The following is a 13180-nucleotide window of genomic DNA, read 5'->3' as shown; positions in this document are numbered from 1 at the left end:
AAGGACGACTCGCCCGCGGCGCTGGCGACGAACATGCAGTCCGTGGTCATGCCGAGGTTGTTCGCCTTGGAGGCGGCGGCGGGCTTGGTGGGTGCGACGGAGAGCTTGAGAGGACGCTGCGAGCAGAGGGCGAGCGCATTATTGAGCTTGGGGAGGTAGTGCGCCGCGTAGATGGAGTGGAGGGCGGCTTCGGTCTCTGGGTGACGCTGGCTGGTGATCGGGGTCGGGAGGAGAGCAGAGGAGACGGGGGTGGACAGGCACCCGGCGGCGCCGGGCATAGAGAGGATGGAGGAGGCGGTGAAGTCGGTCCAGGGGCGGACCTGACGGACGTCCCACCAGAAGTGCTTGGTGTTGGGATCTCGGAGGGGGAAGGAGAGGTTGCGGACAAGTGACGGGGCCCGGTTGGGTGCCGTGAGGTAGGAGTAGAGGGTGGTGGATGGGGTCACCTCAGGGGTGATGGGCGCGGCAGCGGCCAGCGGCGAGGGGCCGCGCGGCATGTACTGCTGGTAGAGGAACGGCTCTGGTTGGGAGAGAGCCTGGGGTTGAGGCGGGGGAGTGGGGCTGCTGCTGGCGCGGGCCGGCATGTAGGTGGGCATTTGGTAGGCCTGGAAGTAGTTGTCGACCGTGACATTGTCAAGACTGCATGATGATGCGCGGCGGGAGTCCATCACTGACGACTCGCGGGTGAAGCTGACGGGGGAGCAGAGGAGAGGAGCCGGGTTGCTGTCCTCGGCGAAGGTGAGAGCAGCCGAGTACGAGATGGTCTCCGGGTTGGTCTGGCTGCGAGCGTGTGTCGGGCGGTAGGCACTCTTGTTCTGCAGGGTGGGCGCCGGGGAGGTCCTCACCCGCTTGGTCGGCCGGGTGTAGCAACTGCGGAGGGGATCATGGCCTGGTCTTGACTCCGGATCTTGGGCAGGAGGAGGGGACCATGGGTCCGGATGGGAGACCGCGCCGGGGTGGTCCGGCGGGTGCTGGGGGCAGTGAGCGAGTCGGAGGGCGACGACTCGAAGGAGTAGACGGATCCATGCGAGCTGGAGCGGGCATGGCCGGGGTTGTAGGGAATCTCGAGCAGTGAGGGGTCAAAGGTGAAGCTCGGGGGGGTAGTGGGGTCGCATGATGGGAAGGTGAAGTCATAAGTGACATCCGCTGCCAGACTGGTTGTTGTTTCGTTAGGGTCTGCTCGAAGAGGTCATGTCATTTAACACGAGTAACTCACGTGGACATGTTGGCGACTGGTCTGGGTGTGCCGTGTGGACACACACCCAGCATATTAAAATTAGTGTACTGTGCGAGAAAGGGCTCCATGGAGAGACGAGTTTGGGGAGACCGGCTCCGTTGGTGTAAGTGTTTGAAAGAAGAAGAGGGAGAAGGAAACGAGGTGGTCCGAGGATATCGACCAAGCCTCCAGACAAGTCCAAGAATCTAGGGGACGGGGGGGAAGTGGAATGGATGTCTGAGGATGAACAAACAAAAGCGACGAGGAGGGGGGGAAGGGAGGTCGTACTTATCCTCGCGGCAGATCAAGGCCGGAATCATAGGCCACAGATGGCCGCTTCGGGGCGGGCCCATGATGCATGAGCCGACTCGCGGTACGGGCACTGGACGCGGCGGTCTGAGAAGGAATCATGACAGGCCAGTGACAGGGCATGTTAGTCGTAAAGGTGGTGTGGATCCTTGCGTTGAATCGTGGACCGTGGACCGTGGACCGTGACAACCCCGCACAGAATAGCGCGGACCGCGAAGAGGAAGAAAGAAGCGCGGAGTGGAACCATGATCCCGCGCCAGGAACCAAGGTTACATCTGGCCTAGATGGGACGGGGACGATCAGGTACGTACCGTCCGTCCTACCAGAGCTGCAGTTGTGTAGCCTTAAAAAACCGCAATTTGCCATTCGATGAAAATAAATCCTGAAACACGGAGTCGAGCTTGCTAGTTTGTGGGGTGAAGGGCGGATATTGCAGCCACACAGAAACGTTCTCTTGGGTAGACGAGCTCATTGAGACGCTGAGGCCGCGCACAAAGACGGGTACGTACCTTGCCGCTGCGGTCGGCGGCTCGGGGATATCAGACGAACTTCATGGCTACCGCTTGGGCCAGCGGTTGATGGTTCACAAACGGCGTTCCTCACGAAGATTGTGCGCAAGTTGCTTTCTGGGTGCCAAGTCGAGAGAGAAAATGGGGAATATTGTCGGTGAGCAGTTCCTGCCCAATTCTGCAGAAAGGGACTGATCTTGACCTGCAAGTTGCGCTGGCCCAAGCTTCATTTTTCTTCGATGCATCCCGTCCCCCACAACTGGCTCACCACTTGGAAAAATCGAACGAACGAGGAAGCAATGTGGGAGCGTTGCAAAGAAGAGAGGTTGAGGTGCATTCTGGATATCTGATTGGTTCGACACTTTGTTCATGCAAGCCGCCCGCAGGCGTCTCGTGAGTCATCTTTCGACACCTGGCAAGCACTGCATTAGCGGGCTTGTCGCTGTCCGACTCCACCCCACGAGCGACCGGGCGCCAATAAGAAGCTCAAGAAGCAGGGCGCGCTTCTGCCGCGTCTTGGCTTCCCGTCGCGGCTCTTTTGGCGACGAGGGCCACGCTCCCCGCGCCGTCGACGTGGGCGTGAATCGCGGGGCGTGACGGTGGGGCGGACAGCAGAGCAGCCACGACTGTGGCTTTACCCAGAGTGCCGGGCAGCGACCCCACGCTTGAAGATGGACGGTTTGGGCAGGAAGATATCCAAGGTCACAATGGCTACTTTGGCATCGAATATGCCGAGTGCTCCCCGCGAATGAAGTTCGTCAGGTGTCTTTCACGGGCATCCATTGGGCATTTCCCCCTTTCCGATCCCGGCGTTTGGGCAGCTCTGCGTGGAAGAGTCGTTCCGGGAGTTTCGCCGGCCTCATTTCCCAGGCTAGGTACCTACCCGCCGAGTCCAGCTCTCTCGGACCGAGAATCCATGAAGATGCTCAAGTAACCCTAAAGTTATTTTTGGGCGAGCCGTCAACACCAGCATCCGCCGATCGAGATCTTATCCGGGCGCCGTCCGCTCGGAAACTAGTTAAAGGGATCCTGTCTTAGGGCTGACGTACAGGCTTGATGACCTGCTTGAAAGCGGCTACTGAGATTGCTGTTGTTTGATGAGTGCCGGAGGGAGCCCATGGTTGGGCGGCTGTGGAATTCAAATTCCCAATTTGGTAGCCGCCCAACTAACCGCGGGCGCTTGGGAGAGGCGAAATGTTACCATACCAGCCTCCCCTGTTAAGATGACCCGTGCGCAACAGGGGGGAAAGCTTAACAAAACTTAGCCGCGATTTAACAATCTTGACTGACCAAGGAGGCGGCCGTCATCCGATTGTTACATTGAGAGGAAGGAGTATATTCGTAGACGGGCGGCTGCTGAAATTCACAGCTCAGCCTGGTCCTGGGCCCGCTTCGGGATACCCCAGGTTGCGTTTGCAGAGACCTTCGTTCCGAGCCGACCGCGTCAGCGCTGGTTGCACCGCCTCATTCTGCTCGTTAACCGGGCGCTTAAACATCGTGCGACGGGGCCAAGGTGAGCCCTCGGTCAGACCCCATTCTTCCGCTTTACCGAGGTGAGACCTGGCGCGACTGTGTCGCGATCAAGCCAAGACCAAGATCCACCTGCACGCGCAACCACGTGCAGTCGTGGATCGGTTCGGACCCTCTCTTCCCGATTCGTGGTTTTTCCCCTGTCGTCGCCATGCAAGTCGCGCCCCTCACCCAGCCAATCTGACTCGCGCAAAGTCGGGCTCTCACCGACTCTCACCTGTCAAGTTCGCGATTCGGTCCGTCGATTGGCTGTCACCGCCTTTTGCCTCTCTCAACGTCCCGATTGCATGACTCTCATCTGCAGCTTCCTCGTTGGCGTCGGGTCTAAGATGCAGGCGAAGAACTTTTCTCTTGATCGGCAAGTGGGATGGAGGTGAGGGGAAATTCCCGCATCCGGCAGTTTGTTTCCATGTGTTTCCTTGTTTCCCTCGCGACCTCCCGTGGTGCCAGCGTTTCAACCGACAAGTTTCCAGAACAGGAAGCCACACACCACCACCACCCAACCAAAAGTTCGTTTCGTTTCAGGTGGATGATGCACATGCAAGCAATACGCAAGCTGTGAATGACTCACTCAACTAATTGATCTCTTCCCGTCGTCCTCCTGTCCGCAGATCGGGAACTTTTGTTGGGTTAGCTAGGGAGTGTATTTGCCCGCCGGGATGGTGGTGCATGATGTTCAGCGGCGAGAACAAAGACCGAGGGGGAAGCAAGTGTTTCCTCGTGTGTTTCGGTCGACGGCGCACATTGTTCTATGAGACACATCACCGACGCGAGGCGCATTTACAAAACAAAAGAGGCTTGACTTTCTCACAAATATATTTGTCTCGGACACCTCGCACTTCTCCTGTCTCAGCGGTAGTATCACTTCGGTCACATCACATCAAACCCGTCACACAACAGCTCCTCACAATTGTCTAAGTCAGTCTCACGCCTCTTGGAGGAGACTCGTGATTTTGATGACGGGTGCAGGCCAGATGCTACTTTGCCCACAAACTTCGGGGAGGTGTATGCTGGGGGTACCAAGGCAAGCCGGGCTTTGGAGCGCCGACATAATTTTTGCAGGTAGCTCCAAGCACGACGTCGCAGCCGAGCCAAATCCCACGTGGAAAAGCGAGACATTGCTCGCAGCCGGCATGGAAGGCCGTGTGGCGACAGCGACCCTAAACTCTCCAAACGACTCTTCCCGTTCAACGCAAATCAAATCACAAATTCGCAAGCGAAAGCTTCACTCCAACATATGCTGATGTGTGAATGGTGACACCCTCTTGTTTCTCTGCCGGTGAGATTGGCTGCCGTGTGAGGTCGTCATTGTAACGCGCACCCGAGAATTTGGTTTTCACCCAAGCCAATCGTTAGTTTAATTTACCAGATTCGGCAAACGTGGCTTGCGAATGCGCCAATACGATAACGTCGTTAATTATTGAAATTTCCAAGGCCGAGGGCTGACCTGACGTCTTCGCTCGCCATATTACCTACCAGACGCGGAAAACCACCACAACCACAATCGTCAATCTGCGGTACCGTATAGTACTCGGCTCCTTAATTGCTAGCGGCCCGGAGTGAACGTGGCAGTCATCAATTGAGCCAACATGCCGGGTATCAAAAACTTCGATCCCAAGAAGGATGTGCCGGATCTCGCAGGCAAAGTGATACTCATCACAGGAGGTATGTACATACATATCTTACTTTATTAGGTACTTACCTGGAGATCGACACTCAAACCATACCCACCAGGCACCGCCGGCATAGGCGCCGCAGCCATCATCGAGCTGGCGCGGCACAACCCAGCGCACCTCATCTTCACGGGGCGCAACGCCGAGTCCGCCGAGGCCACCATCGCCAGCGCGCGCTCTGCCGCGGGAGCCAATTCTGACGCCGTCGTGGTGACCTTCATCGAGTGCGACCTCGCCAGCCTCGCCTCGGTCAAGGCCGCCGCTGATAAAGTCCTGGCCCTCGTCGACCGCCTCGACGTGCTAGTCTGCAACGCCGGCATCATGGCCCAGCCCGCCGCCCTCTCCCCTGACGGCTACGAGATCCACATCGCCACCAACCACCTGGGCCATGCCCTCCTCACTTTGAAGCTGCTCCCCTTGCTCGAGAAAACATCAGCAGCAGCGGGAGGAGGAGGAGGAAGAGAAGGAGGAGAGGGCGGAGAGAGCGTCGCAGGAAGCCGCACCAGCAACGGCGCGCGCATCGTGATGGTGAGCAGCGTAGCCTGGAAGAGCGGCGCACCGGCGGGGGGCATCGTGTTCGAGCAGCTCAAGACGACGCAGGAGCTGGGGGTGGGCGGGCGGTGGCTGCGGTACGGGCAGAGCAAGCTGGCCAACCTGCTGTGGGCGCGAGAGCTTTCGGCGCGGCACCCATCCGTGCTCTCCTTTAGCGTGACCCCCGGCGTGGTCGCCACGCCCAGCGTCGCCGCCTTTGGCCTCGCCGACAAGCTGCTCGTTTACGCGGCCAATGTCGGTAGGGTCAAGAAGGTCGGGGAAGGGGCGCATAACTTGTTGTGGGCGGCGGTGGTGGCCGCGCCCCGGGATGATGGGGATGGGGATGGGGATGGGGATGGGGTGGTGGGCGGTGGGTTCTACGAGCCCGTTGGGGCGCTTTCCGAGCTGCAGAGCAGGGCTAGTAGGGATCCTGTGTTGGCGGGCCGGCTGTGGGAGTGGACGTTGGCGGAGTTGAAGCCGTTTTTGTGAGCATCATATGATCACACGGCCGCCGGGTCGTCCCGCGGGATAGGCCGTGGATCATTCGCTGGTCGCATGGGATAGGGGACAGGTGGCGTGAGCCCGCAGTAGTCTTGTTTTTTTGGTCTCGGTTTCGTACTTGCGTGCAGGAAACAGGCCTGCTAGTCCGACATGTTGGTTCGGCCGTTGGTGGTTGACCCCCACCTATATTGGTCTCGGCGTTCAAGCATTCCTGCTTGCCAGCTTCCTCTCTCGTGGATGGTTTCGGATCCGAGGGTGACGTAGCCGGCGAATCGGATATCTCTAGCGGTTGAATGCTTCTCCTCTTGGGGCCCTCAAAGGGAGTGCCACTGGGGAAATCCGAAGGGAAGTGCCACTTATCCCTTCGACGCCGTTGGAGAGGACGCACGCAGACCCCGGCCGGCCCTGGTGGAGATGCTCTTGGCGGGATTGGCGACCACTTGTACGGGGGGGGGGTAAGGTGTGGTCATCATGTCTGTTTCTTCCGTTCTGTCTTTGACCTTGCCCTTCAAGGTCTAGTCCCAAGGCTGGTCCGCGGTCTACCCGACACCGGAAGCTCCGGATTTGCTGCAGCTGCTGCATGTCAGGGAAGGACACCGGTTTGGGGTTCCTCGATTCAATGCGATGGTAGGAAGACTGTAGGATCGGCCTGCGAACCGCCCCTGCAATGGAACGGCAGCCCGCCCAACGGCATCAATAGCAACCGAGCCAAGTGGCCAATTTTCTCCCATGCTTTACCGAATGCCTGTCACCGTTGTGCTGCCCCACGCACCTGTTCTGACTTTCGGGACCCGGGTTGTGGCTCGCATTATGTTGTGTCACCCATCCCAAGGAACAAAGAACAAAGAAGGGGGATGGTATATCTTGGACTATCATCACCGCAAACAACACTTCCCTTCTTCCATAACTCGCAAGAGATTCAGCTGCTACTGGTATTAGGACTGGGTGTGGTATTTACTTGACCAATTCAACATGAGCCCTGCCGAAACCGCCAACGGCGTGAGCCCTACTACTCCACACATCAACGGAGTTAACGATGTCAACGGTATCAACGGTGTCCACAGTGTCGACGGCGTCAACGGCGTCAATGGCGTCCAAAAACCAAAGACAGAGCCATTGGCCGTCGTGGGCATGGCATGCCGCTTCGCCGGTGGCATCACCAGCCCGGACAAGCTCTGGGACTTGGTATCCTCCGGCCGCGATGCTTGGTCCGAGGTACCCAGTAACCGGTTCAACCAGAAGGCCTTCTACCACCCCGATAACCAGAGGTTAACAACTGTGAGTATTAGTCGACCATGCTGGGGGAGGAGGGGTGATATGGTTAGATCACAGCACTGCTGACACACGAACAATAGATGTCCATGCAAGGGGGGTTCTTCATAGACCAGGACCCAGGAGTGTTTGACTGCTCCTTCTTCAACCTCACCGCCGACGCGGCCGCCGTACGTCCTTCCCCGCGCCATACTTACCGTCGAAACCCCCTATTCTGACCCCGAAGTAGGCCATGGATCCCCAGATCCGGATGCAGCTCGAAGTGACATTCGAGGCTCTCGAGAGTGCCGGCATCACTCTCTCCAAAGCGGTCGGCTCCAACACATCCGTCTACACCGGCGCCTTCACAAAAGACTACCACGACCTGCAGGTGCGCGACTCCCTACACGCGGCGCGCGGGTTTGTGACGGGCAACTACGCCGCCATGCTGGCCAACCGCATCTCCCACTTCTTCGACCTCCGGGGTCCCAGCACAGCCGTCGACACGGGCTGCTCAACATCCCTGATGGGCCTGCACCTGGCGTGCCAAAGCCTGCGAGCGGGCGAGTCGGACTGCGCCATCGTCGGGGGCGCAGCCCTAAACCTGAACCCGGACGCCTTCACAAACCTGTCGGCGATCCAGACATGCGGGCCGGAAGGCAAGTGCTACGCGTTCGACCACCGCGCACAGGGCTACGGCCGGGGCGAGGGCATCGCTGCGGTTGTGGTTAAGCGGCTGTCGGACGCGCTCCGCGACGGCGACCCCATCCGCGCCATCGTGCGCGAGTCGGCCGTCAACCAGGACGGCCGCACGCCGACCATCACGGCCCCTTGCGAGCACGCACAGAGCCGCCTGATCGAGCACTGTTACAGGATAGCAGGGTTGGACCCGCTCGAGACGTCGGTGGTGGAGGCGCACGGGACCGGCACCAAGGTCGGCGACCCGGCCGAGGCGAGGGCCATTGGCGAGGCGCTCGGCCGTCACAGGGCGGCTGCCGGCATGCCGCCGCTGTACGTGGCTTCGGTCAAAACCAACCTGGGCCACACGGAAGCGGCGTCGGGCCTGGCGGGGCTGATCAAGATGGTCCTGTCGCTGGAGCACCGACAGATCCCGGCCAGTCTCAACTTCCAGAGGGCCACCCCGGAGGTCGACATGGCGGCGTTGCCAATCACGGTATGCCTCAGCCCACCCAAGGGCTCAGGGGTTCAGGGGATGTTGTTGTTTACAGTGCGGCGGCTAACCACCCAACCAACAATCCACCAGGTCCCTACCACCCTCGAACCATGGGAGACGCCGTCCGGCATCCGGCGCGCCTCCCTCAACAACTTCGGCTATGGCGGCACCAACACGCACATAATCCTGGAAGAAGCCGCCGGCCGCCTCCCGCCCACATCCTCCCTCACCACCACTACCACCACCACCCCCGGCCGCCACCTCTTCATCCTCAGCGCGCGCGACAAAGCAGGCGTGGCCAAAGTCGCCGCCAACCTACACCACCACCTCGACCAACACCGGGACATCTCCCTCCCCCACCTCGCCTACACGCTCGCCGAGCGCCGCACCCGCTTCCCCTGGACCTGGACCACCTCAGCCGCCACCACCACCGAGCTCCTCACCGCCCTCAGCGACACCACCACCACCACCAACCCCCCCACCACCCCCTCTACCAGCACCCCCCCGCGCATCGGCCTCGTCTTCACAGGCCAAGGCGCGCAATGGCACGCGATGGGCCGCTCCCTCGCGGCCGCCTACCCCATCTACGCCCAAACCCTCGCGGAATGCGACCGGGCTCTGCAATCTCTTCGGCAGCACCTGGTCCGTCGTCGACGAGCTGGAGCGGGACGAGGCGTCGTCGCGGATGCACGAGGTCGGGGTGAGCATGCCGGTGTGCTGCGCGGTGCAGCTGGCGCTGGTTGGAGCTGTTGCGGTTTTGTTCGGGGTGGAGGTTGGCCGCCGTGACGGGGCATTTCGAGCGGGTAGGTGGCCGGCCGCGTTATGTTGGCTTGGCCGCGGTGAACGCTAAGAGAGGGAAGGGTGTGTACGTATTTTAGGGGGATTGTGAACGCCGTGCGGTTGGGGAAGATGGGTGAGGGGGGGATGGGGACCATGATGGCGGTGGGGTTGATGGTGGAGGAGGTGGGGGGGTATTTGAGGAGGGTGGAGGAAGAAAGGGTAGGGAGGGTGGTGGTGGCGTGTGTGAATAGTCCCGCGAGCGTGACGCTGTCGGGGGATGTAAGTGGGATTGAGGCGCTCGAGGCGGTGTTTGCTCAGAAGCGTATCTTTGCGCGTAGGTTGAGGGTCCAGGCGGCGTATCACTCGCATCATATGCTTCCGTTGGAGGAGCAGTATCGGGCGGCGCTGGAGGAGCACATGGATACGGAGGGGGAGCGGGCATTCGCGCTGGTGTGCGTTTCTTCTCTCCCGTGACTGGCGAGGTGGTTGAGGATGCCAACACGCTCGGTCCGGGACACTGGGTGGAAAACATGACGCAGCCGGTGCTCTTCGCGCAGTCGTTCCAGGCCATGGTGGCGGCGGGGGGCCAACAGCAGGTCGACATGGTGGTTGAGGTTGGTCCTCACAGCGCCCTTGCCGGCCCCATCCGCCAGATTTTGAGAGGCGTGCCGGCGCTCAAGACGTTTAACATTGGGTACGGCTCCTGTCTCGAGCGCGGCACCGATGCGGTGCGCACTTTCCAGACCTTGGCCGGGGCTCTCGTGTCGAGGGGCTACCCGGTCGATACCCTGCGGCTCAACGCCCCTCGCGGACAGGAGGGGCTCCGGGCACTGGCCGGTCTCCCGTCCTACCCCTGGAACCACAGCCAGCGGTTCTGGCACGAACCCCGCGAGAGCTATGAACATAGGTTCCGGCCGTACCCGCTGCATGACCTGCTGGGGGCGCGGCTGGCGGGAGCAAGCGACGGCTCGCCCATCTGGAAGCACCTCATCCGTACTGGGGAGCTGCCGTGGGTCCGCGACCACGTCGTGCAGGGGGATGCCGTGTATCCGGCGGCCGGGTTCATCGCCATGGCTATCGAGGCGGTGCGCCAGCTCCACAGCTCCGAGGCCGGAAGCATCTCTGGATACCTGCTCGGCGATGTCGAGATCCTCAAGGCGCTGGTCATCCCGGAGAGCGAGAAGGGCGTGGAGGTGCAACTGTTCCTCGAAGCGCCCAGCGAGAAGAGGCTGGCACAAGGCAAGCGCGTGTTCCGTATCTACTCGGCCCCGTCTGTGGCGGAGGGAAGCCTGGTCCGAGATGGCCAAGGGGCACTATCGCGGTCAAGAAGACAACCACTCCGCACCCTGTCTTGAGATCGACAGCCAACATCAACTTCGACGACGCCGCCTATCACAAGCCCATGAACCCCAAGACCCTATACGATGTGCTGCATGCCGTGGGCGTCAAGCATGGCCCGTCCTTCAGGAAACTCCTCGACATCCGCAGGGGAGGGGAGGAATCCAAGTCAACCCTCGAAATCTGCGACTCGGCGGCGCTGATGCCATGCCAGCATCAACAACCGCATGTCATCCACCCCATCACGCTCGACAACGTCTTCCAAGCCGCCTACACCGCTCTCTCCCCCGAGTCCCGCGAGGCCGTGGGCGCCGCACTACCGACGTCCATCAAGTCGCTCTACGTTTCTTCCGCCATCAGCTCCCAGCCGGGGCACCGGTTCGAGGCCTTCTCCCGTGTAATCCAACGTCACCGCTTGGGTTTCGAGGTTGGCCTGGCCGTCCTCGAGCCCGGACAGACCAAGCCCCTGATCGAAGTCGACACCATGGGTTTCACCACCGTCGGTGGGACAGGCAGCGGCAGTGACGGTGACAGCAGTGAGGCAGACGCGGCTCTGGCAGCTGCCTCCAAGATCTGCTCCTTCATCAAGTGGGAGCCCAGCGTCGCCCTCAACGACGCCCACACCCAGTGGGCCGAGCGTCTGAAGCGCCCAGCCGACCCCGTTGAGAAGGTCGTCGCGCAGGACCTCACCCGCGCGGGGTACTACCACATCGCCGACGCGGCGGCGCAGTTGACTGAGGATGACATCGCCAACCTGGAGCGGCACCACCAGTCCCTGTGGGCGTGGATGCAGCTGCAACTGGAGCGGGCCGCAGCAGGAGAGCTCGCGCCCGGCAGTGCGGAATGGGCGAACACCCCAGCCGATGAGAAGTCGGCTTTCTTGGACAGCGTGGCGGCGGCAAGCACGAGCGGGGCCCTCACCGTCCGTGTTGGGCGCCGTCTCCTCGAGATTCTGCGCAGGGAGGTCGCGCCGCTGGAGCTCATGCTCGAGGGCGGGCTGTTGTACAAGTTCTATCAACACATGCTGCGGTTCAAGGCCTCGACCGCCCAGCTGGCCGAGGTGGTGGGCGCCCTTGCCCGCGAGAACCCACGCCTCCGCATCCTGGAGATCGGCGCCGGTACGGGCGGCTGCACGGGGCCGGTCCTGGACCACCTTCCGCACGCTCACCGACGGTGGTGTCAACGCGGCCGGGTTTGAGCACTACAACTCCATGGATATCTCGTCGGGCTTCTTCCAAGCCGCGCGAGAACCCTTCGCCGAGTGGGGTGACCTGATCAGCTACACGGCGCTGAACGTCGAAGAAGACGCGGCGGCCCAGGGGATCATCGAGGGGAGCTACGACGTGATCATCGCGGCTCAGGTACTCCACGCCACCAAGAACATGGCCGTGACGATGCGCAACGTGCGCAAGCTGCTCAAGGACGACGGCAAGCTGCTGATGATCGAGACGACCAAGGACAGCATCGACGTGCACATGGTCTTTGGCACGCTGCCGGGGTGGTGGCTGAGCGAGGAGCCCGAGCGCAAGTACAGCCCCAACATGCCGCTGGCCGTGTGGGAGCCTATCCTCAAGGGTGCCGGCTTCACGGGCCTTGACCTCAGCGTATGGGACTGCGAGGACGAGGACCACCAGATGATGAACGTCATTATGTCGACGGCCATCCCAGAGACGCCGCCGGCGTATCCCGACCAGGTGGCGCTCGTGTACGACCAGACGGCGCCGCCCCCTGAGGGCTGGCTCGAGGGTCTTGCGTCCGCCATCGCCGACACCACCGGTGTGACACCCTCCGTAACCGACCTAGCCACGCTCGAAGTCGAGAACAAAGTGGCCATCTTCCTCTCCGGGCTCGACGGGAACGGCGTGCAGAACTACCTCGACGACGGCTACTTCGAAGCCATCAAATCCCTCCTCCTCAACGTCAAGGGCCTGCTGTGGGTAACCACCGGCTCAGCCATCGACTGCCCCATCCCCGAGAACGCACTCCACACAGGATTCCTACGGACCTGCCGCGTCGAAGACGGCAGCCGACACTTCATCTCCCTCGACCTCGACCCAGCCCGGCAGCACTTCTCCCCCTCCTCCGCCACCACCACCCACACCACCATCGCCAAGATCTTCGCCACCACCTTCAACACCCCCCCAACAACAACAACAAACCCCGCCGACGAATTCGAATTCGCCGAACGCGGCACCACCATCCTCCTCCCGCGCCTCCGCCGCTCCGCCACCGAAAGCGCCGCCTACACCAACACCCCACAGGCCCCCGAACCCCAACCCTTCCCCCACCCCACCCGGCCAGCTCAAGCTCGAAGTGACCAAGCCGGGTCTTCTCGACAGCATGGTCTTCCGGGACGACCCGGGCGCCC

General features: G+C 61.3%; 3 protein-coding genes across 3 annotated transcripts in view; 2 read left to right on the top strand and 1 right to left on the bottom strand.

Annotated features, from left to right (window-relative positions):
• Window positions 1-1224, bottom strand: part of CHGG_01023 (uncharacterized protein) — a gene marked incomplete at both ends in the record, with an annotated part of 2164 nt that extends 940 nt beyond the window's left edge. Inside the window, 3 exons of the mRNA XM_001220243.1 lie at window positions 34-780; window positions 846-1154; window positions 1217-1224. Coding sequence (XP_001220244.1) covers window positions 34-780; window positions 846-1154; window positions 1217-1224 — 1064 coding nt within the window. The remainder of the gene's footprint in view (window positions 1-33; window positions 781-845; window positions 1155-1216) is intronic.
• Window positions 1225-5153: 3929 nt separating this feature from the next.
• CHGG_01022 (uncharacterized protein) lies at window positions 5154-6257 on the top strand (the record flags this gene model as incomplete). The annotated part of the gene is made up of 2 exons (XM_001220242.1): window positions 5154-5229; window positions 5299-6257. The coding sequence occupies 2 exons, from the start codon at window positions 5154-5156 to the stop codon at window positions 6255-6257; spliced, it is 1035 nt and encodes a 344-aa protein (XP_001220243.1).
• A 984-nt stretch (window positions 6258-7241) lies between these two features.
• The window catches only part of CHGG_01021 (uncharacterized protein), a gene marked incomplete at both ends in the record, with an annotated part of 8117 nt that continues 2178 nt past the window's right edge, over window positions 7242-13180 (top strand). The window contains 8 exons of the mRNA XM_001220241.1: window positions 7242-7547; window positions 7625-7711; window positions 7771-8694; window positions 8785-9336; window positions 9604-9753; window positions 9813-10795; window positions 10963-11930; window positions 12052-13155. Coding sequence (XP_001220242.1) covers window positions 7242-7547; window positions 7625-7711; window positions 7771-8694; window positions 8785-9336; window positions 9604-9753; window positions 9813-10795; window positions 10963-11930; window positions 12052-13155 — 5074 coding nt within the window. The remainder of the gene's footprint in view (window positions 7548-7624; window positions 7712-7770; window positions 8695-8784; window positions 9337-9603; window positions 9754-9812; window positions 10796-10962; window positions 11931-12051; window positions 13156-13180) is intronic.

This window comes from Chaetomium globosum, genomic scaffold (assembly GCF_000143365.1).
Source record: "Chaetomium globosum CBS 148.51 scaffold_1 genomic scaffold, whole genome shotgun sequence".
NCBI classification, from domain to species: domain Eukaryota; kingdom Fungi; phylum Ascomycota; class Sordariomycetes; order Sordariales; family Chaetomiaceae; genus Chaetomium; species Chaetomium globosum.
Note: the sequence above shows the minus strand (reverse complement) of the source record. Positions and strands in the feature narration are given on the sequence as shown.